Below are 27881 nucleotides of genomic sequence, written 5' to 3' on the forward strand. Positions count from 1 at the left end.
AAAGTTTGTCAATGTGGAGTCTGCTTCATTTTTGCAGTCTGATTATAGAACAATAACCAGGATAAAAAGAGACAAAGTGTTGAACGAGCGTTGTCTGTTGGCCATGTTTATATACAGCACACTCACGTTGGCAATATCGCACCAGTGTCATGTATCACCATCTCGAAAAGAGACAGAGCGTATTTAAGCTATGTCTACACAGAGTCCCTGTTAACTGTTCTCCATTGACTTTTTATTGCATTCTCTTATGACAACAGAATCACTACACTATGACGGAGAAACAATTAAAACGGGATGGAGCAGGGAGTTTAGTGTGAAAGCGAACATTCCGGGTTTGATTCCCCGCCCTTCTCAGCCTGTCGAAGGGCTGTTGAGCAAGACACCGAACCACTAACTGCTTTCCTGCTGCTGCTAAGTGTCAGTCTTGTGCTCACGGTACATCCATTATGGGTTAAATGCAGTGGTCGAATTTCACTTTGTATAACCGAATGTCGAACAAAGCGACTTCTATCTAACATTTTCATTACAAAATATAAATTTTAAGATTCAACAATAATATTATATAACAAGTATCATACATTAAGGAAACCATTCTATTAGTAACAAAAAAAAAACTTATTTCATTCACTTTCTATTAATTTTCATTGCTTCCCAGACATGTCAACCATATATGCAAATGTAAATACAATTATTTAATGTATTTAATGGTAAATCTGATTTCTCCATCTAAATTATATTGACCACAAAGGGGTGAACAGCAAATTCCATTTCCACCCGTATGTTTTCATTTTATTTAATATATTGCTGAGTCATTAGCAATCCTTTTCAGAACAGCGCTTTCCAATAGAATACTGAGCCAATATGGACACACAGGGATGGCAAACAGTTGTGGCTGGCTGTGTGCTCTGCTGAGCTGACATAAGCACCAGCTTACAGAGTGATACCAAATTCATAATGTTTGAGCAAACAATCACCTAAAAGCCATAAACCACCACAGACAACTTCCTGGACCCTTGGAAGTGATGTTGAGTCCCAGGATCTTGCTATTAAAGCATAGTGAGGAGAGGGCATGGATTAAGATTATTACAGAAAGAACTAGAAAGCATATTTATAGGTTTACATTAAATAAAATTAACTGTGTGCTGTACTCTCAAACACAGAGATCTGTTTTTTTTCTATGAAGAAATGAGCCAGAAGGTGTAGATGTTGTATTTAAACAGGGATCATATGACCCCAAGCACCTTTTGCAATTTGGCATCTAAAGTTTGAGAAAGGCTTTGAGCTAGTTAACGATGATCTTTTTCATGCAGTAAATGCTATGGTCTTCTGAAAATGGTACAGGACTCATAACCTTTGTAAAGAACAACAACTCCAAAGCTTTACTTGTGGCAGATGACACCAAACTAAGGTATCATCTCTGATAACTTGAAATAACCAATCATTGCAATCTGCTCTCATTAACTGGGTAAAAAACAGATGCTGATATTAAACTTTTAGCACCAGCTCAGCCTTTTTCTGAGTTTGGAGGAAGTCTCTGAGTCCCCTTGTATTCTAATCATCAGGTTCCCAGATCGCATGTGTATATATATACATTTTTGAAAACCTATTAATGTAATTCAAGAAAAGTAGGTAGAAAAGAAACAAATATTATAGTGTTGGCTTCTTTAAATAATTGCCTCTGTCATTTTTTTCAAGTTTTTCAGACCACAAAGATCCTGAGCCATTTGTTGAATGAGGAGTTAATTTAAGCAAAATAATTTTTGACGTGGCAATTATTTCAAGGATGTGATGAAAGGAAGGATACGATTCAAATAAAACTGAGGCAGAAATCTAAATGATGACAATCCAGGTGAAGCAAAATCATAACTTTATGCCTTGGAGCATCTACAATATTTAACTGTATCCTTTGTGCCCTCTTGCAATTTTGGCTTTAGAAAAAGTGAAAAATACCACATATCACAGAATATCTTGTAGAATTTCAACATGTACAACGTTTCTCCATCCTCCCTCCTTCTGAAAGTTTGACGAACCTAGTTACTGTTGCTAAGGTGGGATTGGGCAGTGGCTGTCCTGGGGAGGGCTTAGGAATGGGTGACTTCACAGTTTTGATGCCTCCAATGCACTGTATTACACACACAGATTGTCCTTGATTTATGGTTATATAAATATATGGTTATATATGGTTATATATATATAAATAGTGGTGGCAGGGTCATGATCAAGTTCAGTCTGAGGGCAGGGTTTTCCAGTTGCCTTTCACAGTGACTGAAAAAAACATGTTAAATAAATGATAAAGGTAAAAATTAGATAACAAAAAGCAAGGAGGTGATGCTTTGATATCATATAGAAACGCATTATCACAATTTATTGTCACTGAAACATGAACATTTTTCCAACACTGCATGGTGCTTCATCACAGCACTCTAATGCCCTGCTCTTCTGCTTGAAAATGATGCTGTGTGCCCTGAATGTTATGCTGAGAGAGAAGGAAGGAGGAACAAATGAAAATGGAGTAATGACAGGGGGAAAAGATGAAGGTATAATGGTGAAGTGAGAGGAGGGGGCCAGGTGTGGCAGCAGCCAGTGAGGTAATCAGTGAGCCAATGGGGAGCCATTCAACTCAAAGCAAATGGGCTACCCAAGTACCTGGAATAAAAATAATCATTACCCTGCATTAAAGTCACTGTCTGTAAATATACCCCGGGCAGCCATAAAGCACGCTCTCTACGGCCCTGCCATCACGACATGTGCACGCATGTAAATATCCACAGATGCAAGTAACATCAAATGCAAATATTTTTGAGAATGTAACTTTGGCACAGACAGTTTTGAAATCACCAACTCTGCTGGTGATTCTGGGCATTCAACTGCCAAAAACTTTCGAACAGAGATAAACTATTCTCAATATATAACTTGAGCAATAACATGAAACACTTTCATTATCACTCCAGCACCACATAAGAGGGCATATCTCAATGGGGAACGTTGACCAAGAAAAGCTGAAGGAAGTCAGGGACTGCAGGGGCCAGGCACTAATTTTAATCCCTGTAGGTCTCCTGCCATAAAAAAAATCCCTGGTGGAGGAGGGATGTTACTTTCCAAATTTAAAGGAACATTAGTGACAGAGATTGCACGGATCCCCACTGCTGACTGATTTAACTTGTGAACAAAATTTCAGGACAAACAGTGGACATACTATTGTTCATTAACTTTAAAAAGGAACTGAACCCTGAGTTCTGAGAGCCACTTCACTCACAATGTCCTTTTGGAAAAGCCATACAGCGAGCACAAAGTTGAAGAGTATGGAGGGGATGACACTATCAAGCTGGAAAAATTGATAACGCCATAAAATACTTTATCAGATATTTTCCCCCAGAAGAAAAAGTGGACATTGAAGTTTGAGCTGTTGGTTAAAGGCCAAATGTTATGTTGCAGGTTCTCATTTTCCAAAGTGCAACACTTTTTCCAGTTTACCTTTCATATAAAAATTAGAAGGTAGGGGTGACATCTTCAACAATTCACTACCTGAAACCTAATTTAGCTTTAATTCCTCTGTCTTACATGGAAAACAAAAAGAAAAAGGAGTAATAGAGAGCCACAGTTTCTGCTTCAAAAGCCAAAAGCTTTTATAAGACTGTGTTGGGAAAGTCTTTGGGTTGTGACATATGCAAATCTTGAAACACAGCAATAAAACATGGGAAAACCCCTGTAAGATACATACATCAGAATATTCAAACTATTTGAGCTGTTAACTGCACAGCCAGTAAGCAGGTATTGCCACTGAAACTCAAATATTCTAGACATTTCTTGGATTCTCCTTGGTTTAATGTACAAAGCTGGCACCATCAGCTAAGACCAGATACTGTATATCCACACCAAAGTTGGGGACAATGAGGGACAGTGAAGATTCCTATTCCCGATTCACTGGATTTTAATTAACAATTCTGTCAGGCGCCAGAGTGAGTCCAAGGTCCACAATCATTCTCCCTTGTTACTCATTCAACACGTGTATCTCACTATTTCCTGTCTATAAGAAGCATCAGACGTTGATATCCTTGCCACTGAAAAATTCTGCTTATTTAAATACCAGTGGCCTATGTATTCTTCATTCAGAGGCCAGAGTTTATGAAAGGAAGAGACAGAATCTGGTTCCGAGGAAAGTTTAAAATAGAAACTGACAATTTCAATGAAAGCAATTTGTAAATTGAGCAGCCTAAAACGTCAACTGAAAATGCTTGAATTCTGGGAATGCAGACTGGAATTAAATCCTAAAGCATTAGTAATCTGGCTCTCTCCTACGTTTGAATATTCCTCCTATTTCTAATCCCTGATTCACTTTGTACATTGAGCTATAGTATTCACACAATTGCTATAATGGCAACACTGTATGTCTTAATAAAAAAGATCAAACACAAAACAAAAGACTAAAAAAGCCCGTTATGGTTCTAAATTTCTCAAATCAACTTAATTCAGATCCAAAAATATCAGACCCCAGTCAATTAAATTAACAATAAATACACAAATACACCTTAATTTCTGGGGGACTGTGCTTTGAGAGTTTAATGAGCAGTTTAACTTATCATAGAATAGACAGAGAAAACAAGACAAAAGGTACAAAGTGTGATAGAGGCACTGAAAAAAAAACAAAGACATGGAAATGAAATAGAACCAAATTTAGTTTGTCTGATAATGGTAACATTTTGAAGAAGATATAAATGGCCAATTAACACAAGGCAGATTCTCTCCCATGGAGAAAAGCACATCTCCTTTTCATTCATTTATTCATTACAAGCAACTGGAGCAGTTATGCAACAGCAAATGATCAGGGACTAACATCATAGTGTGCTGTGGTTTTCCTCATATGTTTGTCCTCACTGCTCAACAAATGTTTCTTCCCACTGAATCCAGAAGTGAAGGAGATGGGCTTAAGGTAGTTGCTGGACCAAAGAGACAATAATTATAATGATAAAGAACTTTATTTTGTACAGGTCTCATTAAAAGGCATCTTAAGGTGCTGCAGCCTGACATTTTAATCCTATGTTCTTTAGGAATACACAACAAGGAATTTAGTTAGTAAGATCTGTTGGTCTGGTTCCACTGTTCCTTTGACATTTGGTCAAAATAAGGTCAAAAAGAAATTTCTGTGACCCAGCCAGAGGCTTGAGTGAGATCTGTCTTGAATATTTTGTCTTTATATTCCTGTCCTTAAACGCAAGGATTAAGTCTGCATTTAAGAGAATTGAAATAATAAAATGGCTTTGTCATTGTTTTAGTATTTTTAAAAGATGGACAAAACAGCCATGCATCTGGACAAGCTTTAATTGTAGATGTGTTGCGTATGTGTGTGTGTGTGTGTGTGTGTGTGTGTGTGTGTGTGTGTGTGCGTGTGTCTGTGTGTGTGTGTCTGTGTGTGTGTGTGTGTTGGCCTACACTTGCAAACACAAGCAAACTCACCACAGCGCACACGTGTTCACCCAAAGGGGCTCATTGATGGAGAGGGCAGTTTATTTTGGTTAGGAGTTTGGGTGCCCAGCTGGTACTTGAGACTGGTGGATTGGCTGAGCAGCACAGCAGACAGCCGACACACACTGACACACACGCTGAGCCAGGGACACACTGTGCCAGGCTGCGATGCCAGCTATAATCCTGTCCACCGCCACTGAGAGAGATCAAGAGGGGTGATAGGGGTGGAAAGTATGTGATTGAAAGGGATTTTAAAGTTAAACTCTGCTAACAGAGTTCAGCAGAAACAAAGCGAGGGGCATCAAAGTCACCTGTGCTATCTGAAGATAAGTCACACATATTAATGACTTCAATTCATTTTCAAAGCTCTGAAAATGCTGCATTCGCATTAGGACGACTTTTATTAGCACAAAGCTAAGGAATTTGTGTTTGATGAGGCCAGTATTGTAATGTTAAGATGTCACCTGACTCACCTCCGCCTGCACCAATATTCTGTTCTTCAATATCAGAGCTCAATTGTGGTTTAATTAAACTAGTCATACATTTAGTTAGGAGAGCGAGAGAAAGTTATGTCAATCTAAAAAGGATAAGAACTATGTTTTGTTATAATACATTTCAGGACCAAATACCAAAAGTGTGTTTTAGCAGAATTAAACATTCATCCCAGATGAATCTACAACTCAGCACAATTACAGACTCTGCAACCAGCCAGATCTTACTTGTTAACACAGACGAGTGTTACCGATTCTCATTCAGTTCTATGCTTGGGACTGATGACTATAGATTCCAATATTCAAATCCAAATAAACTTTCAGTCAACAGGAAAAATTAGATCAACACAGGGTATCATCATTGGTACAACATTTTATAATTTAAATCATAAATACTCAAACCCACACATCTGATTGAATGTTTTTCTATGGAAAATGAGATCATTATAAATTGTGAATTAGAATAGACTCTTTAATTCCTTTTTATCATTCCACAGTGGGGAAATTTCAAAAAAGTTGACCACTGCATTTAACTCATCATGGATGAACCATGCGCAGAGTTCAGTATCTTGCTCAACAACACGAAAGGCTAGGAAAAGCATGGTAATAGAGCCAGGAATGTTCAGTTCCATTGCCAAACAATATAACCCACTGTACTATGCCGTTCCTAGGTGAAGAAAATGAAATTCCCTTGAGTCCTTTTTAGAACTTTGTCAATTTGTATTGAAAACTGCTGGTGTTATTTTCACTGTAGTAATTAACCATCTAAAAGCTTTATAGGAGTTTTCACATACTTTGGTAAAGACAGAAATCCTTAATGTTCAATTAATGTGAATTCCTGTACATGTTCACGAGCAAACAGCTCAGGCTTCACTTTTCCATATTACACTGACTGCAGTAGTTCCACTGGTGATTTAATAAAGGCAAGCAAAGAACATGTAAAGACGGAAATGACTTCACAGCTCCCCAAGCGAACCAAGAGGACATGTTTATAGATAGGTTTCAGTCCCAAGGACCTGGCTGACAATCCTTGTAACCATCATCAGTGTTTTACAACTAATGAGGATCAGCAGTAAAGGAGTTCTTTGCCACAATGCCTCTACAAAATAAGAGAAGGGAGGGTTCTAAAGCTAGATGGTTTGCAGAGATGATCAGTAAATTTAATTTTCTTCCAAAAGATTATAGGGATCACAAAAGAATCTACACCTAAGTTACTTTAGCTTAACTTATGCCAGACTTTCCTCTCAGACCAAAACTGTAATTATAGTAGATGGGAAAAAATTGGCACACCACGCCTGGAAACAACACAACTGATTAGCGCATTGACCTGTGTGTATGTGTGTGTGTGTGTGTGTGTGTGTGTGTGTGCATGCGTGCATGTGTGTGTGTGTGTGTGTGTGTGTGTGCGCCCGTGTGTGTGCGTCTGTGTGTGGCATGGAAGATCATTCACAGTTTTTCAGTCCCTGACAAAGTCGGATTTTCTGCTGTACACTGCTTATGGTTGAGGCAAAGAAATAAAGGCTTCTGCTAGTATCTCTCACCCACTCTCATGAATGCATCCTAACATTGAGGAAATATGGTAAAAAATGTCAACTTAGACACATCAGTAAGCTGTTTTAACAGCAACATTGCTGTTAAAACTTCAAGGTCACTGGGACTTTGAAAAGGAGGTCACTGGTGAACAGTAATTCCTTGTTAATGTCTGTTACACGATTAACAGTCAAGATCACTATGACACCACAATATTCAAAATAAACATTTTCTGGACATTGTTGGGTTTCATAACTGACAACAGGAAACACATTGTATTATTAGTTTTACATTCACTATAATGTTATCATGAACTGATAAAAATAAAAAGGTAATACTTTTCTTTATTACTATTATTATTATTATGATTATCATTGAAACATTATGCATTTTCTTAAAAATTACTACACAGCAAAGAATTAGCAGAATCCAGGCTAGTTCAGATCAACAAATGCCCAAAGGAGTTTCCAACAATTCATAGAATATAGTATTCATTTGAAGCATTTATTCAAATGTTATGGATGATGATGTTGCAACTAAGAGGGCATTTTTGGGTAACTGGGTTAGGGAAATTAAATTGGACTGGGTTGTGAATCGGCATGCAAGGAAGCGAAGTAATCGCTGCAGGGTTTGGCTTTAAGAAAAACTTTGCTCAGGCAGACTTGTGGTTTTATGCGACACTGGCTAACAGAATGCGATGCAACACTGGGACCAAAACGAAGATAAACAGTGAAATATGCAGACTTCAAAAGGAGTCCCCGGTGTTCAGACACCTCTTTCTTCCAGCAGACTTACATCTTCATCTCCTCTTTTCTCACTCCCTCCTGTTTTCAGTCTTCTCTGCTCCCTCTGTCACCCGTCTTGCTCTCCGTCCCTGGTTTGTTGTCTCCATCTGTCTGTCTCCATGTCTGTGTCTGTCAAACAAAGATTCAGGAGCCATGCCTGCACACTCACGGAGCTAAGATCAAATGCTAAACCACTGCTCAGTTTAAGCTTGCCCAGAATGAACCTGTGAGGAAGGGAATCATAAACAATATTTGATCTGCTGCTTCTGTCACTTCCAGACCTCCAGCCGAACACACACACAGCTTGAGGGCAGCACTTTCAGGCTTTGTTGCTTCGCTCAGATAGGGAGAGGTGTACACGCAGAGAGAAGCTGACTGGCCTTTTTCATTTAGACCAAAACTACTGTAAACAACGGCACACAAAGACATGTCCTTTCGCTCAATGCCTGTCCGCCTGTAGCCTGCACTCCACAAACTATTTGATATTAAAAGATGACATAAAGGCGCAAACTAAGGATGTATGGCGCGGCGAGAGATAGAAAGACAGATAGAGGCAGACAGCAACAGTGTTGTGCAAAGCTGTTTGTGTGTAGGCTGTTTTTCAAGAAAAAAAAAAACAGCCAACAGAATCTGTATGAAGAAGATATCACTGTGCCAACACAGACACCCTTCCTCTGGTCTCTCTTTCTCTGCCTCATATCTCCATCCATACCTACTCTGCTTATATTATGGATGTTATTATTATTCCAGCATGTCGTCATGTCGCCCCCGCTTCTCTCCTTCCCCCGAGCAAGAAAACGGGCACTGCTGGCACCCAGCCAGATTACCCAATCAATCTCCTCTGAGAGAAGAGGAGGGTGGAGGGAAAAGATATGGAGGGAGGGAGGCAAAGGAGAGAGGGGGAGGTAGCAGGGCACCGAACAGAGAGAAAAGAAAAGAAGAATCGGGGGGGATGTTGGAGGATATTGGGGGGGGATGCTGGCAGTGAAAAAGACCTGAGAGGAATTAAAACAGGAAAACTGGGCAGGTTGAGAAAATGCTGCTTAGGAAAATTTTAAAAAATTATATTGATGGGGGATATGTTCTCAAAAAAATAAAAATGGGTATGAGAGCGCCTGGTTCAGAAACATGAGATTGTAAGAGCAATGGTTTGGTCCGCTGTATGATGGCCTACACAATGGTTTGACCATCAATAGTTTACATAGTGCAGCTCCTCCCCTTGTGCCACCTGTTACTGTGGTCCTGCCAAACAATCATTTAACCCTCTCAAAGAACCCCCAGGCAACAGACAAAAGTACACTCCCATCTCTCTGATGCCTGGGCAGCCCTGTAATATCACCTTAAGTGTAAGACCAATAGTCAGTAAATCAAGTTTTGAATCAAGCAAATTTGAAATTTCCCCACTGTGGGACGATTAAAGGTCAATTCAATTCAATCAATAAGTTCATTAACCGAAAATCCAATTACTTCCATAACCCATTTTTCTTGTAATTTCGACAAAAAAGTTAAAAATTCTAAACAAATGAGGGCTGCCAGTCCCTCATTTGTTTATTAAGTCAGTGAGCAAGTTTCAGAGTATGGTGACTTCTTTATTCTATCTAAACTAGATTCTCTTGGAAGAATAATTTCTTGAAATGGGATTATTATGTGACATTTATTGAGTGGTATTTCTTTATCAATTAGTTTGTATTTATAATATTATAATTCTTGTTTTTTTTTTAGCATACTTTTGTCAATTTTTGGGGGATTTTTAAGGTCTATGCATATTTAATGTCAGTAGTATGGCTGGGGTTGGAATTGTTACAGTAACAGAATTTGAGCATAACACTGTGTATAGTTCTATTCCGAAAAACAACTAAACAAATGTAGACATTTGTGTATTTCAGCTTTTTGAATGCACCTTTTTATTGTTTTATGGCTTTCAAAGCTCTGCTTGAAACCATATTAGGGTTGTATTTCTATTCTAAAAAACAAAAGAAAAAAACCTAAACTGATACATCGTGAAAATCACCATGAGCTGTGGGTATAAATCAATTAAGTATTGTAGTATATAAAATGGTTACGGCAGAGATCAAGGTGATTTTTTTTTTGTTTCAGCAAATCTCTAGAAATGCAAGTAACGAAGAAAATCGGACAGTATTTACATATGAAAAACTTCAACTGAATAGTATACCAAATTTGTGCATGGGACTTTTAATTGATAATATAAAGAAGCAGAACATAGGATTCACAAACATTTATGAAACATGCTTGTTAGCGTTGTCTATATTTGGAGCGAAACTCCAAAGAAGGACACCCATGTTGGACTCCAGCACCTAGGACATCATAATGACAGTTTTCATCAGTTATCTGAGGGCTGAGGGGAGTCACTGAGGCACTGCGATGCGAATGACGCGCTTTCGGCGCTAAATCTGTGACACTCCGGAGGCAGTGAACTTGGATTGGCACGAATCACAGATGTTTGGGGTTGTGACCTCTGGCTGGGGCAATGCAAAATGTCTGCAACAACAAGGCTGAGTGTATCACTTCCTGAAAGACTGTTTGTCTGTGATTACAAGTGTGTGCATGTGTGTGAGACACAGTGAAAACAGAGGCTCATTCTTCTGCCTGCTTTAATGTGAGCAAGAAAGTGTGTCTCGGCAAACGTGCCTGGTGGCTCGTCAATATGTATGCTTTCTCCATCACACAGCTCCAAACCTTTAATCATTCATATTGAGTTACCAAAGATGTGCCATGTTCTTACAATCAAACACATTTCCTCAGCAAAGCACTCCTTTGAGGAGAATCCAAATTCTGGCGGAAAAGAAGACTGTACGTTGATCACAAAATAATGGATTAAAGGACAATGTGAAAAGAAAGGATAAGAACACAACTCGCACAATTAAGACAACAAGAGACGCCACTTAAATGATTTTGTGGAGGTACAACTCTTCAGTCTGTTCCAACTCCTAATCTATCATCTTACTCTACTCGTACTCATTCTCTATCATCTTACTGACTTTGAGTATGTGTATGTGTGTGCAAGTGCTGGTGTGGGGCATCTACAACGGTGTATCTGCAAGTGCATGTATTTGTGGGTTAGCTCGAGTACCCATGATAGCAGATTCACTATCCAGGGGTGAAGCTAACTAGCGTGCCTGTGAGACAGAGGCCTCCTGTTCTGGGAGTGTGGCCAGGGCTCCAATCCCACCACATTCCCCTGGATTAGCTGTCAACCAGTCCCCAGATCTGAGGATTAGCACATTATATTCCATTATCTTCCCCAAACTGGAGAATCCACAATGTCTACATCATCACTCACAATGGGGGCCAGTAGGGCAAAGCTGAGTAAGAGGTCCCCGAAACAGGCCAAATTCAGCCAATCTAAGCTGAGCCAAAAGAAATCTGTAATGAAGACTGTACTCTTACGCAAACTTGCTTGGCAACGACATAGGTTCTGAGAGACAATCAAGGAAACTCTCTTTTGGAGCCCAAGATATAGTATCTTTTCATTCTTATCCACACACTGGGAAGCTAGCAAAGAGAGAAGACCATAAACTAAAAATAGAACACATAAAGCACACACACACACACAAACATAAATAACGAACCAATACCGGTTTATCTTGCACACATTCCTCTTTCACTGTTCCTGCTGAGCGACACACAGAGCAGAGTATGTATGACTCCTGGGAGCTGTGTTGTTTTTCACTCTGTGATCCAGAGGGACTCGAGGGAATGAGGTAGCCGTTATCAGCAAGGGGCCATGATAGAGACTTGATCAGGCCGTTGGTCTGCAGGGACTGGCAAGCCACAGTTAATCAGAGACAGACAGAGCCCTCATCACCCTGGGGATTCACACGCTTTGACCCTGACACTCGCTTGGCCTGTCACACAAACGCACAAAGACGCATACACGTGGTAACAGCTACAAAAGCGCATGTGCTCATTCAGACTGACTCTTGTCGTAGACTGCCATATTACACATTACACACACACACACGCACACAGTTTATACCATCTTATTTATTCTTAGTATTATTCACAATTCACAGCGGGTAGCACGGTGGCGCAGTAGTTAGCACTTTGGCCTCACAGCGCGAAGGACCCTGGCTTGATTCTGTATGACGTTTGCATGTTCTCTCCGTGCCTGTGTGGGTTACCTACGGGTTCTGCTGTTTCCTCCCACAGTCCGAAAACATGCTGCAGAAAAATTTGGACAACTGCCCACATGTGCGAATGAAAGAGCGAATGGTCGTCTGTCTGTTTATGTGCCCCTGCGATTGACTGGCAACCAGTCCGCGACCCTAAGTCGGATAAGCGGTAGACAATGGATGGATTATTTACAGCATCATAATGTGTAGTTTTAGATGTTGCAGTTCAGCTCTGATGCTGTATCAATATCAACAGTCAACAAAATAGGAAAAAAATCTTAGGACACACGAGGCAAAGAAAATGTAAAACTGAAATTGTTAAAAGCTGACGATTACGTTATACAGTTCAATCCAAATCAGCCCACTCGACCAGACAGTTCACTAACTCTGACCTCTTAAACTTGAGAGGTTAAAGGTCAAGAAGCAGTGAATCCTTTAAGTCTTATAGAGCTCCATGATTTCCAGTAAGCTTGCTCAAATAAGCTCTAATAAGCAATCCTAAACTTTTATTAATGGAGGCCTTTCTGTTTTGTGCAGAGACTGAATAAAATTTTAAAGTGTCAAAATGTGCCTTTTAATAGTGACTGACTGTGGGTACTGAAGTTCAGCAATATATTGACCAGCCCTGCAAATCATAGCCGTTAAAGAGGTGACACACGGGTATCCAACTGGCCTACCTCTGGAGAAAGGTGTAGGGAAATTATATGGCATTTAGATTAATTAGACACAGTTGTCAGATTTAATTAACTACTAGGTTTAATTAACCATGTAATTAATCTTATGGTGGTCTAACACATGCACACAGACAGGCACAGACACACGTCAACCTGTGCCCAGTAATACACATGCATGGACCGTGCACAACAAATGTAATCTGTTCAGGTGACACATGCTCCCATTTTTGCTGTCAAACTTCATAAGACAGTTCATCTGAATGGGCAAATAGCCACAGGCTCACACTGAAAAAGTATGAAACACACATGTCTGGCAAACATCTAGAAGCTTAAAAAGGCAGTCCACTTGTACCTCTGGCAACCAGTAGCAAGTTTTAAGTATATGGTGTGGACATGTCAAACAGGAAGGCATTTAAACATCCACATGAAACTCCCAACAACATGTAATCAAAATGGCTATTTATAATAACCACAGCTGGCGCAACAAAGCCTTTCAGTTGTGATCAATTCGCTCAGACGTGAACATTATCTTCTTCTTCTTCGAGAGGGAGAGTGTTCGACAGTTTCCCGATCGACCGCTGCAGCTCCATAAAATCAGAGGGTCGAGAAGGCCAAAGACCCTGACCTGTCATCACCCAGTCCAGACCCTGTAACCTCAGCCAGCAAAGCCCAGCAGCTCGAAATGTGCTTTGTATATATATGCATTGTGTGTGCATGTGGGCCTTAATGTGCTTCTAAGACTAGCCAGCTGCTTTATGTGCTTTGACCTTTACTAAAGCTGTGAGTGGACCAATAAATAGCCAGGCAGTTCTCTGACCTTTCATCTCAGTACAACAGCTTCTCTAAGACCAGAGAGGTCAGAGGTCAACATTTTAGCGACCGTGGCCAACAGCTGAGGTAAAGGGTTATGCTGCTCAGGCAGATGTTACAAAACTGATACCCAATTAAAGCCAGTCATGTGAAATGTGATCAAGTGGCATGAAGACTATTAATCATGCTATTTCAAAATAAAATATGGCCTTCTTAGGGCTTTCCCATAAAGCACAAAGCCAGTGTTTCTATTTGGTCTGTGCGATTCCTAGCTGAGACAGCAGTAGAATCCTCAGACACATTGAACCACAGACATGTCAAAAGAGGAAATATCCGCAGTCTTACACACAAAGAAGAATCTCTTCCTCTTAAATACATTTGTATACTTGCACAGCCTAGATGTGTGTATATTAGTGCCCCAAACTCAGTCATACATAGCTGGAGGGTTGTTTAAGTTCACTCACATAATCATGGAAAGCCTTGGCCTCGCTGGAATGTTCACATGTCTCCCTCCGGTCTGGAGCGGCGCAGTACAGATCCCAGAATACACTGTGCATACAGGACAAGAGAGCAACAGCCGTTAGACACACAACTCTGATCTAAAAACAATTTATGTTGCTAAATTGTGCAGAGACAGGTGTGTAATCAGTGACTACCGACATTGATAGGGACGATATGGAGTACTAAGTATTTTTGAGTGTTTGTATTTTTGAGACATTACTTACATGATTACTTTACTGTGTATTGCTGTGTCCAAGACCTTGGAAAGGGGCTTCCTTCCAAGACTTTATGCCAATTTGATAAAACCCAGACATCTGAAGCAGCACATTGGGCCATATCATGACAGTAGCTTAGATAGAGCAGTGGCAGTGTTTCCCATTGGGTCCTTGACACTAACTCTGTTTAAAGTTGTACTTGAATCTCTTCCTTCACTGTACCTTCATTAAGGTGTAGAATAACTAAGGTATGGTATAACATCCACATTTATCAAACGTAGTATGCAAACTACTGTATCGATGTGTATAGCCAATGATGAGACACTTTACCCGTTACCTATGAGATTCAGAAGGTTAAAATGTGCGACAGATTTTAAAAATCAATTATTTCTGAAGCTAAGTCATTTTTGATCACGTGGTAAGAATACAGTATGTTTTTTTTTGACATATAATGGGTAACATGAAGAGCAATCAGTACTGCAGCCAGACTGAGACTTTGACAGACATTATGACTTCATAACAACATACTGTTGCATGCAGCCATGATGTTGACATCCACATCAACCATTGGTTTATCCAAGCAAAGATTCAAACAATATCAACTCCAGGTGCCTTGGGGTAGAAATAATGGGACATAGCAAACAACTGGTCTGCTGAATCAATCATTACATGGAGGACCAGTAAGATGATGGCTAAATGTCTGTCAAACTGTGCCCAAAGAACAAAAATAAGATGGATGATGGAGAAAGTGACAATCCTTTCCTGTTTGCCATGCAACACTCTGCAATGACTGTTCTAAGACCAGGCAAATCTCTAAGAATATTTAAGGCCAAACTTGCAACCTTTTGCCTTTTCTGCACTTTTCCTGTAGATACAATAAAAGGACCATGACCAGTAGTTTCACGAACATAATCACACTTTAAATCACAAGGAGACAAAACAGATGATGTACTTTACTTGAACATTTCTGCAAGGCATGTCATCAATTCTGCATACAAACCAAGAAGTTAATAATATAACATATAATCAACAGCAACGTAGATAAACAGATCCAGTTGCTCAATGTATGATGAAAACAAATCAAAATGACACTATGAAACTAGTGTAAGTTGAATAGAAAATCCCAAGCCAGGAGTTTTTGGAATTGTGGACTTGAGAGCACCACAGTAGGTCAGACCCAGTTACTAAAGTTATTAAAAGTAAAAGTGACATTTTTGAAATCAATTCAAGAAAATTTTTAAAAAATGTCAGGAAGTTATAATCTAGGCCAGGTGAGAAGAACTTGATAGCAAAAAAAAAAAAATCAAGCAATGGGCTGTTCAAGTCAATTCAATTCAACAAGCTGTAAATCAGTTTTTGATGTGCTTTATACAAACACCCGAATGCATTGCTTGAATTGAACAATTTGAATGTCAACTGAAGAACATTAAAATGTAATTAAATTGTGAATTTTACATATTTTAAAGAAATGATCAACTAATTATTAACAAACTTGTTTGGGGGGCGTAACATAACTTTTGTCAGTATCCAGTGGTTCATTTTTGCACATTTTGATTTTTGTTACATCCTTTAGATCGGCTCGCTTTTTTCTTTTCCACTTCGCATCTCAGAAAAAATCACTTACTAAAAAACTTGAAGTTGAATTTGAACAAGCGTTTTGCCACTAACTTTGTGTGATCGGCAGCTCCAAAAGTTAACATAATGCCTGTGGGTACAATTAACAATCCACTCAGTCCTCGAAATTTAGCCTAAGCAAGTTGAAATGAAGAAGGAGTCACAAAAGGTTCCTTCCTGCCTACCTTGGCAGCATGCAGGTTATTGACTAATCAGCTGTACTTTCAGCCCAATCAGGCTTATCAATATTGGTTAATTAGACCACTCCCGGTCCTCCAGGGCAGCAGGGGCCACCAGGTCCCGTTCCAAATGGGCCTTTAATTACCTCTCTGAAATGAAGTACCTGTTAAGGCGGTCCACTTTAAGGAGTCCTCCTCTTTTATGATATTGATTTCATGGAAAGTGTATAAAAAATATCTGCTGAAACCCATGATGGGGAATTCGTAAAGTTATTTGAGGGTGCCGATGAACTATTACATGCACTCTTTGTGCTGATGTTCAGAACAGCTGTGACACCTATCTGACAGACTGCAAATTGGAGCAGAAAATATTAGATGATTGCCTATAACTGTCAGGAAATCACTCCTGTCATGTATTTAGCATGAACCTCTTTAAAGTCTCCTGTGCTTTCATCCATGATGTTTCAGGATTAGCTTCATTCGTTGAATCCTGTTACAATAACACATTACTCACGACCAATCTTTTGATTCAGCTCATGATTCTTGAAAAACAACAACAGATGCACCAATGGGTGTCCTAAAAATAAAACAATAAACAACAAATTTTGAACCCGCGCTCATGGCACCTGCCTCTCAAACTTTAAGATTCAAAGCATCTGAACTAAAATAGAAAAGTTTTGTTTGAATATTTAAAGATTAAAAGGCAACATAGATGCCCAGAAGTATTCAACAAGCACAAGCACATAGTTCAGTTCTAAACAAAGAAGAAGACAGAGGGATGGGGTTTGTTTGTGTGTGTGTGTGTGTGTGTGTGTGTGTGTGTGTGCGCGCGTTTGTGTGTGTTCGCATGTGTGTCTTTGATTCAGGGAGTTTGTCCTGTCCCTCTGACACTTGACAATAAATATTTATCATATCTATCAGTTGGTGTTAGAGAGATTGCTGCTCTGTCACTTGGGTTGTGGTGAAAAAGCACAACCATCGCAAATCCAATCAGCTCTCAGGGAAATGAAATGGGATGTAGCTTACAGTTTGTTACCAAAAAGACAGAAGCAGGCACAGACAAGGGAGTTGGTGCAAAGTGATCTAGCATCTCCTAGCCTCCTGAAATATATTGCGACTTGAACATCTGACCTGCATCTATCAGAGGCCCACAGTGAAATCTCATTCCCTGTCTCTATATGATGTGAAGCTGGATCGCTTGCGGATGAGAGTGAATGCAGAAACTAAAGTTTTCATTATTCTTACATTGTTTAAAGGCAGTTTGTCAGAAGAAGGATTTTTTAAGAAAAAAGAATGGGAGCTAAATACCCACATGGGTGGTTGGATATGGCATTGTGAGCACTGATTTAGAAATTATTGATTTAGAAAAAAAATAAGAAAATCACTTCATGGTTGTTGCTGCCTTTTCAAAGACACTACTGTCAAGTCATTATCTGGGAAGTCAAAATTTACAGATAATAAGCATCAGCAATCTGCAAGAAATCTTGTACTGTCTACACCCTTGTAAAATTTCTATCCAATTATCTAATCATTTCAATCTAATCATCTAATCGTGGGAAGCTCTTCATGGTATTACAGATGCTGGCATTTAAGCCATACAACTCTCGATGAAGGATTGCAGCTGAAGATTTGACAGCTTTTACTTTGATGAGTCAGGAGAGATGTCAGCTGCAATGAGGGGTCATGCAAAAACTTTTTAATTCATTCCATTAAAAACAAAACAAACACCCAAAAATATGAGCCAACACTGTACACATACAAACAAACGTTCACACAAATAAATTAACACACATACACACACACACACACACACACACACACACACACACACACACATTGAGAAGAAAGCAGGAAGAGATTAGCGTCGAGCCGTCCAGAGCAAGATGATTACTAAAATTGAATACCATCACAATAATTCTTTGCAATTAACTGTATTCCAACACAGTCACTGGCTGCCTGTTCATAATAATATAGAGACTAGATAAAGATATAACACAGGTCTAAATGATAATTCCCCATGTGTCTGTTTGGCCAGCTATCAAACCAACAGTCAACCAATAAGTTTGCAAAGAGAGACAGAAATAACCAGAGAAATTGAGACCAACAAGGACATCGATAGATACATGGAGTAATACAGAGCATGGGGCCCTAACTGGTAGGTATAAATCATAAAGTTGGAGAGAAAAGACAGTGTACTTCACTTTTGTGAGAACAGACTTTTTGTAACAGGTCAAAATACAGAATATTCTAGATGATGGAGAAAATTGTGGCATATAACACTCAGAAAGGCTCCCTTTAGACTGTGGCTAATACATAGAGCAACAGTGTCAAGATGACTGACAGCAAAATTCAGAAAAAATGAAGTCATGTCTGCATTGATAATTATGCATATATCGATGAGACGGTAGGCTGTCTCCCTCTGGATTGCCAAAGATTGAGAGAGCAGATATATTCATGGCAGATGAGTGTTTGATTCATGCTAAGCATATTTATATTGGACAGCTGTTATAGTCTACAGAAACAACCATGACACTTAAATTCATGTTGTAATTACAAAAAAAAAAGTTTAAGCTCTCTGCAACCAATTACCACGCCACCCACCACTGTCAAAAAACTCCAATATTTTGCCACTATCTTCATTTTCTTTTTACGGAAAACAATTTGCAACCTTGATAGCAGTATATTTATATTCTAATAAAAACATCTGAATTTACCAAGGCGGGAGAATGTTATCTTGACACATACATTGTTGGACTGACTTACAATACAGCCCTATGTGCATATAGGTGACATTTCACACCCGCCAACAAAATTTTACTCGTTTGCACTGGCAATAATTGATGCTTGTTTACTTTCAAACAGAAGCCACTTTAACCCGAAGGTTCTGCAAGACTGGCTGGCAAGAAAAGGAAAGAGGCAGACGAGCAGCTGATTGTTTGACAAGACACATCTGTAGTAACAGACAGGGCATAAATACAACAACCACCTGTTCTACATTATCAGAGCTGGTAGTTTATACTCCACTCCACTATTGATTCCTGGTGAAGTCGGATGCCAGCTCACCTGGACATCTGAGCCAACTTTCAAATAATACTATATTATGGAAAAATTTGTTGCTGCTACCTATATTGTAGACAGATGTCAGATTGAAGCTGGAGTATCGATAGTTCCGTCTGGCACAAGGCTAAAACTGCATGAACACATTTCTCCTAAACAGGGACTAAATTTGGATGTGTTGCAATGTCAGCAAAGAGGGAATAACCAGAAAACCTTTTGCTCCTTTCAACAGGGGTAGTCCAAGCGTCAGTACAATACCAGTCTTCTTCTAAATTTAGCACATTCTTTAAATGTGGGTTAACCTACTAAAAATGTAATTGACCATTTTTTTTCTTTTCTGGCCGAGTCCCAGCAAACCCTATTGCATTGTGTTTGTTTCCCTGATGTGTCATGTTTTAGTGTGACATACTACTTTTTTCTTTTTCTTTAATGACTTGCTAACATGCGGGAAACGCATGAAAAGATAGTTAAACTGTGGAAAGCAGCATGGAAACCAGTTGCATTACAGTGGCTACAATTTTACGTCTTTTTTTTCTTCAATCCCTCTTTTCATTCTAAATGCAAACCAAACAAATATCAAAGATTGCATTGATGCATTGCATAACTTGATGACAAAGCTTAGCAACAGAGATGCTGAAAATTTAGAAACATGGCATGAAATAGCATGTGCAACTGATGGCAATGTTTACAGTGGAGGTGGAGCCGCTAAATACCGACTAACCTGGCAGTGGATGCTGATTAAATACAATTACAATGGGGTGAAAAGATGGATGTTGGTAGATGGTCATCATTTTACACCAGAGGAAAAGACGAATCAGATTCTTCTAGCCTTGTGGACACTTATGATTCACAATTTGAACTCTAAACCCATTTTGTCTTTGAGTGCTAACTTTGCCCATTCAAATGAATGAAACCAGACGCAAGTGAACTGTTCCATACAAAGATAGTTAAACGGCTGCATTAGTGTTGGGTACCTATTTAGACGTTACTGCTACTGATGTTACTATTGCAGACATTTTCCAGTTTGTATGGGGCCTGGAAGGGACCTACGTGTAAAGTGAGAGATACTTCATTTGTCAGGATCTTGAATTTCAACTTTGCAATAAGGAGTAAAAAATAATTGATTAATTAAAGACGGTAGAGAGGGCTGATATTTGTTTTTAGAGAAACAGACATTTGGAAGAAAGGATTTGCATTTTCTCTTCACGAAACAGAAGCTCCCCTTACATTCTGTTGTTCAGCTGAGGGTTTCGTGTGTGTAAATTTTATAATTTTATATGTTGGGGTGTTCGATCGGGCATGTGTATAGAGAACATCCAATGAAAACTGGCAGAGGCAATTGATTTTGGGATAAGGAGGAGACAACGAGGAACAGCCAGTAGAAAAAGAGCTAATGGCACAATCAACACCTGCAGCCCTCGCTGGGTCTTTTCTTTATCCTTCCACCCATAACAACAGATGTGGATGAGTGACCCCCCCACACACACACACTTACAGCCCTGGTCTTAGGATGGAGCCCCTCCACCCACATGCCGTCCAACAAGAGAAGGGACAAGAGGGAAGAAAACCTCAGTGAGGTGCTGAGTAGACGACAACTGGGGTGGGACTAAGCTGACGGTGGGGTCGGGGTCTTACATTTGGCTGTTTAACACAAAAGAGGCTGGAATGCAAAGAGTTAATCCATTTGGGGGTCTCTCTTCCGCAAACAAAGGACAGGCCTGCAGACAAAGGTTGCAGGAGGGGGAGTGAAGGGTGAGGGATGAGGGAGGCTGGTGGCTTTCCTACCATCTGGAGCTTTTGTTTTGGGAGAAGCTGGAGGTTGGGGGAGTTGTTCAGTGGCGAATGTATGGACAGGGGTCTCTGCCAGCTCCTTCCACTCCTTTACACCAAACAACCCCCAGACCCTACCCCCAAGTGAGTCCCCATGTCCACGTGCTGCCTGGCCCAGACAGACGCCCCACAGCTAGGTCATACACACTGGAGACCTGGCCTGCCCAGTCTGGCTAATCATCAGCCTACTCTCCAACTGCTCTCTGGCACACACAAACGCATGTTTGTACGTACAAACACTCTCTTACATATTCACACACTTACACATTATCATCTCCCACACTTATATCAGTGTCTCAATATATTAAGAAGACACTATAAATGCTATGCCTCTTTCTTTCTATCACACTAGGCAACCCTCGCAGAGATCACTTGGTACGGGCAGAAGCAAGAGCAAACCTGTGCTGCGCTGTGTATTTGTGTTTGTCATTTAGTCAGTATTACTGGTAGCTATCCAATTGAGAGCTGTCAGGGTGAGAGAAGCCAGGCTCTTTAAGTACCATTATAAGCCTTGTCAACACACGACACAATTACAACACACGCTGGGGCCAGAGAGGATGAATGAATGAAGCTGCTTGTCCACGTTTATTTCACAAGGCTGGCTGCGGGGCGGTAGGGATGAGCGGGACGGCATGAATGACAAACAAAGCGGGACCTGTCAAACCTCTTATTCCCGCTCTCTTTGCCCTCGTGCTGCCATGCAGAGGATTCGGTGTCTTTGTCTGCGCTGCTTCCTCCTCACAGCTCGTCAACTCCTCTCTTCGCCTTAAAGTTTCATTTTCTAGTCTTGTGCCAAACAACAGGAAAGGGGATCCTGCCTTTGGATGTTCCCATTCCCTCTAATTTGCCCATGGAAAACAGTGTACATGTCAGGCTGTAAGCCCATTGACCCTGTCCTCCGGCCAGATAGAAAACACTCTACTCTATTTCTCAAGCATTACCAGACCTGAAACTGACAGAGGATCCGCCTGTGGCAGAGCCTTGTTCTGTTAAATGGGGCATCGGGATAAATGGCATCATAGCTTTTTTCAGTCTTGACATCTGAAAGATGCTGAGGTGGGACATGGAACAACCCTGGTTCAGATGTGTGGTTTGAAAAAAGAAAATGTTCGGGATTAAGTAACAGAGGAACCTAGCTCACTTGTCACTCACAAGGATGCCAAGAGTTCAGAGCTTAAACACGTGCAAGTTGATGCTCTTTAGATTCCCTGCAATTACTGTCGCTCCCATCTCTGCACATTCTTTCACATCATCTTGACTACTTTAACTGTGCGAATGAGCACTGCTGTGTATGTGTGTGTGTGTTTGTGTGTGTGTGTGTGTATGTGTGTGTGTGTTTGGCCCTATAAAAGTAAAAAAGCAAGGGGTTCAACATGTACATACCACCACCATGAGTGTAAAAATCCTGGAGGTTCCCCAAGCGTGATGTTCTTCTCCCATCGGATCTGAGAGAAGAGAGAAGTGGAGAAGTAGGACAGAGGAAGAGTTAAAGATTGAAGGGAGAAGACAGAAGAGGGAAATGAAAAATTAGACACCGCAGCATGTTTTATGCATAATGTAATCATTTTGCTTAAATGTCCTCCCAACTTTAGACAGACAGATTGCTAGTCAGACAGAAAAATAGTCTGTCTGGTGAAGTGCGGTACAGAGTTTGTGTATAAGAGTGCCTGCCGTGAAGCAGCAGCCCTCTTCACTGCCTTCACAAACCAGCAGAACTCCTGTCTGTATCTGGACACTGAGATAAGATCCAGCAAGTGATAGCAGACCTGCTGCTGCTTCACACACTCCTGACATGACCCTGCACACACAAAGGCGCAGATCTGGATCATACATACATTCTGAGAGATGAGTGTGTTCAGGACAGCAGGGAGAACGAGAGCTCTCTATTTTTTTCTGTATATAAAAATAATACATAAAACTTTCAGATTATTAGTGACTATTATATAGATTTGTTGACTGCAGTTTGTAGTCATCTACCTTGTAAAGATGTTGATTAAACAGTAGTGAGTTTTTGACATTAAATAGAGAATCAAGTAAATTAAGCTGTCAGTGTCAACAAAATACAGGCAACAAAATCAATAGATGTTCTTGTTTGAAAGAATATCCACACTTCAACTAAAATTAAGAAACTAGTAGCTCATGGACAACCAACTAGCTTGGACCTGATGTGACACCCTCATTACAAAAAACTATCCTCAGTTTCTGGCATGGTGCCTTACAAGGAAAACAGAAAAGAGACAAATGACTTACAAAAAAAGGATCACAAAAGACCCTTGCAAATACCATTGGGGACATGGAGAGACTTAGAATCTCATTAGAGTTCTATCATTCTAAAATTTTCAGCAGTATCATCCAGCAGTGGCTTGGACTAATAAGCTAAAATTGCATTGTGCACTACCTCCTCGCTTTCTCACACTACCCTTAATTGGGATTTATTCAACATTTGCTGTATAAATGAGACATGCACTTTGCCAAAGTGTTGACAGTGTTTTAGCCGCTTGAACATGAGACTCTTCGGGATACAGTTATTAGCAGAGAAAATCGGGAAAATGGCCCTTACGCAGAAAGTCACTAATCTCTGAGGTAGCAAGATATTTTTAGAAGTTCAAGAATGAGTTCAAAATAAAGGGTTGCTTGGAAAATAAATAAAGAAGGGTGCGGACAGTGATCATGATTCATATTCTGATATATTCTGAAAATACAACAGGAACATGAAACCAACAATCCTACCACTTTTCCACCCAGTTAGTACAAACAAGCATGTTATTTAAACCATGAGTGAATTGACTTTTCAAATTGCCTGCAGCGGCAAGTAGACAATTTTGCCCTTCTACTTTTTCCCTGGTGCCCAACACTTCATGATACATATGCACTAAAACAAAAATGTAAAACAAGTCCACCCAGAGGAGAACATTGATAAAGCATATTTCCTTTGTTATGAAAAGTCAGATGTCAGATGTCTACATATCTATCCATCTATCCATCTATCTATCTATCAATACATACACACATACATACATACACACACACACACACACACACACACATACATATATATATTATTTGGCCAGTAAATTACACCATTATCCATTATATTCAATGTTTTCTTGGCTGACACCAGATGACATCAAGTCTTTCTTCAGAGGAAGACTCAGAGCATCCACTGTCAGGTACTGAAATAAAGTACTATGTGTTTTAAAATGTACACTTACAGTCTGCACAAACTAGAGAAAAATCTAAATTAGGTTAAGGAAAAAAAAAAACATCACAAATTTCTCTCCACATTTTTATAGAAAAGTGTATCATATTAGCATTATTTTCAGCCAATGTTTAGATCTTATTTTAGAGCCAATACTTTCAGATACCATTGATATGGCATTAATATTTTGATTTCCTATTTCATTTACTTGAACTATTATGTGATGTCAAGGGTTTTGCAAAGGCATTTGATATCTAAAAGTGCATATGTAAATACTGTTTGTTTAAAAATCCACATTAACACCTGTTGCAGTTTGACTTTTTTCAAACCTTTGCAATTTTAAAAAAATGCCAGGGATGTAACAGCACACAAAACCCAAAGAATTATAATATTTTAATTACTTTAGAATAAAAATTATTTTATCACAATTAAAATGAGGTCAGCAGTTATAATCATCACGATTTCTCTTACACTATTTTTGCATTTGCTGCACAGATGAAATGAGATGCCAACAAAAGAAAGCTCAAAGAATTGAGTATCTGTCTGTGTGTTTGTGGTTTAAATACACATTTGTGAGCTCACACAGGTCTGTGTCTCCGTGCGACCAGATTGCCTAACAAAAAGAATGATATCAATTTTAAGCTGAACGATTCAGATGAGCTTTTGCTGTATATAAAATAAATGTGGATAAAGTAAGTGAACAAAGAGGTGTTGTACTGCATACAATCATGATAATGGCCATTAGCAGGAAGGACATCCATTAAGGAAGCTGATGCTACATTAGAAGCCCTGCCTCTTGGACTGTTCAGACATGAAACTAATTAGTCAAGCAGACCAGGGACAAATGGTAACACTTGAAATGGTCTCAAATACTAAATTTGCACTTGACTTAAGAGGTACAGGCTTACTTCCTAAATGTCACAGTGCGAAGCAGGCATCAACACGTGTTGTAATATGTCAAACTTTGTTAATTACGGCTGTTAATGATCACAAATTAAAACTACTCATAAATTGTGCATAATCAAATCAATTAGTTGAACAACACCATGTTTACATCGCTTCAATTTAACAATTAGTTAAAAGAAAGTTGCTGTTAAACAACAGAACAAAAGACTTGTCTTGTTCATTTATTTACACCATGACAGTTAGAAATCCCTAGACCCTGACTTTTGATAAGACTACTCAACAGCTCCTTTAATAGTGTATAGTGAATTCAATTCCTCATTATAAAGTAGAGGTGTAATCACACTCATGTTTACAGTGCAGGATGTCAAAGTTAAATAACTTACCTCTGACAGGAAGGTCTGTGCTGATTTCTGTGCACCGACATGGAGCAAATACTCGTACACATATAAAGCTAACCTGCAAAACAAACAGAAAGAGCAAATTATACATCAGTCATAAAGATCAACATTTTTTATTCCTCTAAAAGGTTTCAAAAAACTCATCACAATTACGAGAACAATGTAAGAACAATGAAAATATGCCCCCTATTTCTGAGTTATTTCATTGAAATAATTCATTTCACAAGCTCATAATCTATATAAATTTGTCAGAAATCATCACTTATTCATGTGAGACGGACTATAGATAAACAGGACTTTGTGGTATAAAGATCATGGAAATGATGGAAAAGTCAAAACTCCACAGCTCTGAACTGAGGAGCCTCTGTGGCACTGTGCCGTATCTCTGGTTTTAGCGTACAGAGGCTGAAGAAAAAGCAAAGTGGGACCTTAGACATGGAGGAAATAATAAAAACAACTTCAAACAAGGTTCAAGACTCAGGTTGGTGATCAGACCATAGGTTCATAGCATTAAACTCATTGGTAAATAAAGCAAAGGTGGTTTCACATAGCCATTGAGAACTATTAGATCGCTCAAGTAGTGTCTGGAGGTGGCATGGATCACACTCTTCTGGCAGTATAAACACAATGTGTCTTGGGTCACACATAATCCCCTGAATACTTCTAAATATGCAGACATATCAGCAAAACTCAATCATTTTCTTTTTCTAATTTTCAGACCCTTTACATGGCTGTTTTTACATCTTTTATATTTTCTTTTTTGCTGATTTTCAGGTATTTTTAGCTCATTCTATTTTTTTGTAATTTCTAAAGAGGATGGCACAGTGGTGAAGTGGTTAGCACTGCCACCTCACAGCAGGAATGTTCCTGTTTTGTTCCTTACTGGGAACTTTCTTTGTGGCGCTTACATGTTCGTGTCTGCATGGGTTTTCTTTGGTCTCTCTAGTTTACTTCCATAGTCTTAAGTCCTGTAAAAAGTTAATTGAAGACTCTAAATTAACCAGATTTGTGAATGAGAGAGTAAATGGTTCTATGTCTCCATATGTGGCCCAGTGATTGACTGGTCCACATTAAACCCTGCCTCTCACTGTATCACAGCTGGAATTGGCTCCAACCTGAATGCGACCATGAGTGTAGCATAACTGATATAGACAATAAATGATTTACTGACTGACTGACTGACTGACTGAATGAATGAATGAATGAATGAATGACTTCTTTTTCTGAAATATTTTTCAAGACATTTCTAAGAATGTCTGATTTTTGCTGGCTTTGTCTGAACTTTAGATTTTGCAGCAAACCCTTGAGGTATTTTCTGGTAATTCTTTTTTTTTCATTTTCTTTTTACTTCACATCACAGACCTTGAGAGTGTGTGTGTGTATATATATATAAATCTCTCTCTCTCTCTCTCTATATATATATGTGTGTGTGTGTGTGTGTATATAGTGTAGTTGTAGTCATATATACTTCATGACCCCATCAGCTGGTTCCTCTTGGCATTCACCCAGAGCCAAAAAGGCAAAAAGGGATACCCAGCCTTGCTCTAAATCTGCTATTACTATTTCTTTATCATACTATTATAGATGATGTGCTGGGTTATATCTGTACATTTCCTTCACACAGAGCAATGTGAACTCAATTATTTTTGTCAATTTCAATATATTCAATCACACACCAGCTGTGGTTTGATACAGAGAAAAGTATTTCGATGATTTTCTTCCATCCCTCCATCCATTTGGCTATGGAGAAGATTTTTTGATAGCAAAAAACAATACCTAGTGTTTTCTCTGACATGGTTAACACTGCAAAATACTTATTTCAAACATGAAATCATGCTGCATGTTGATGTGGAAATATAAAATGCTCCAACAAGAAAACAAATAAATCTAATCACATTAAATTATTGTCTTATTTACTTATTTGGCTTTTATTTTAGCCAGGAAAATGTTGTTCAGCCTCTAGAGACCAGCACTAAATGTTTTTTACAATTGGAAAGCATATTCAGTATATTATGGTCCAAACCAGGGAATGTCTGGTTGCCCAGCAACCTCATGATGATGGTGGAATCCAAAAATCCAATACCAAGAAATAGTCC

General features: G+C 39.3%; 1 protein-coding gene across 2 annotated transcripts in view; it reads right to left on the bottom strand.

Annotated features, from left to right (window-relative positions):
- The window catches only part of ssbp4 (single stranded DNA binding protein 4), an 86065-nt gene that overhangs the window by 48575 nt on the left and 9609 nt on the right, over window positions 1–27881 (bottom strand). For both annotated transcript variants that reach the window (XM_086161970.1, XM_086161969.1), the window contains exons 2-4: window positions 25771–25843; window positions 22666–22727; window positions 14351–14435 (exon numbers count right to left, since the gene is read on the bottom strand). In XM_086161970.1, the coding sequence (XP_086018096.1) occupies window positions 14351–14435; window positions 22666–22727; window positions 25771–25843 (220 nt within the window). The remainder of the gene's footprint in view (window positions 1–14350; window positions 14436–22665; window positions 22728–25770; window positions 25844–27881) is intronic.

Source organism: Fistularia commersonii, chromosome 16 (assembly GCF_037954325.1).
Source record: "Fistularia commersonii isolate RoL2024-O1a breed Wild chromosome 16, RoL_Fcom_v1.0, whole genome shotgun sequence".
Classification (NCBI taxonomy): Eukaryota; Metazoa; Chordata; class Actinopteri; order Syngnathiformes; family Fistulariidae; genus Fistularia; species Fistularia commersonii.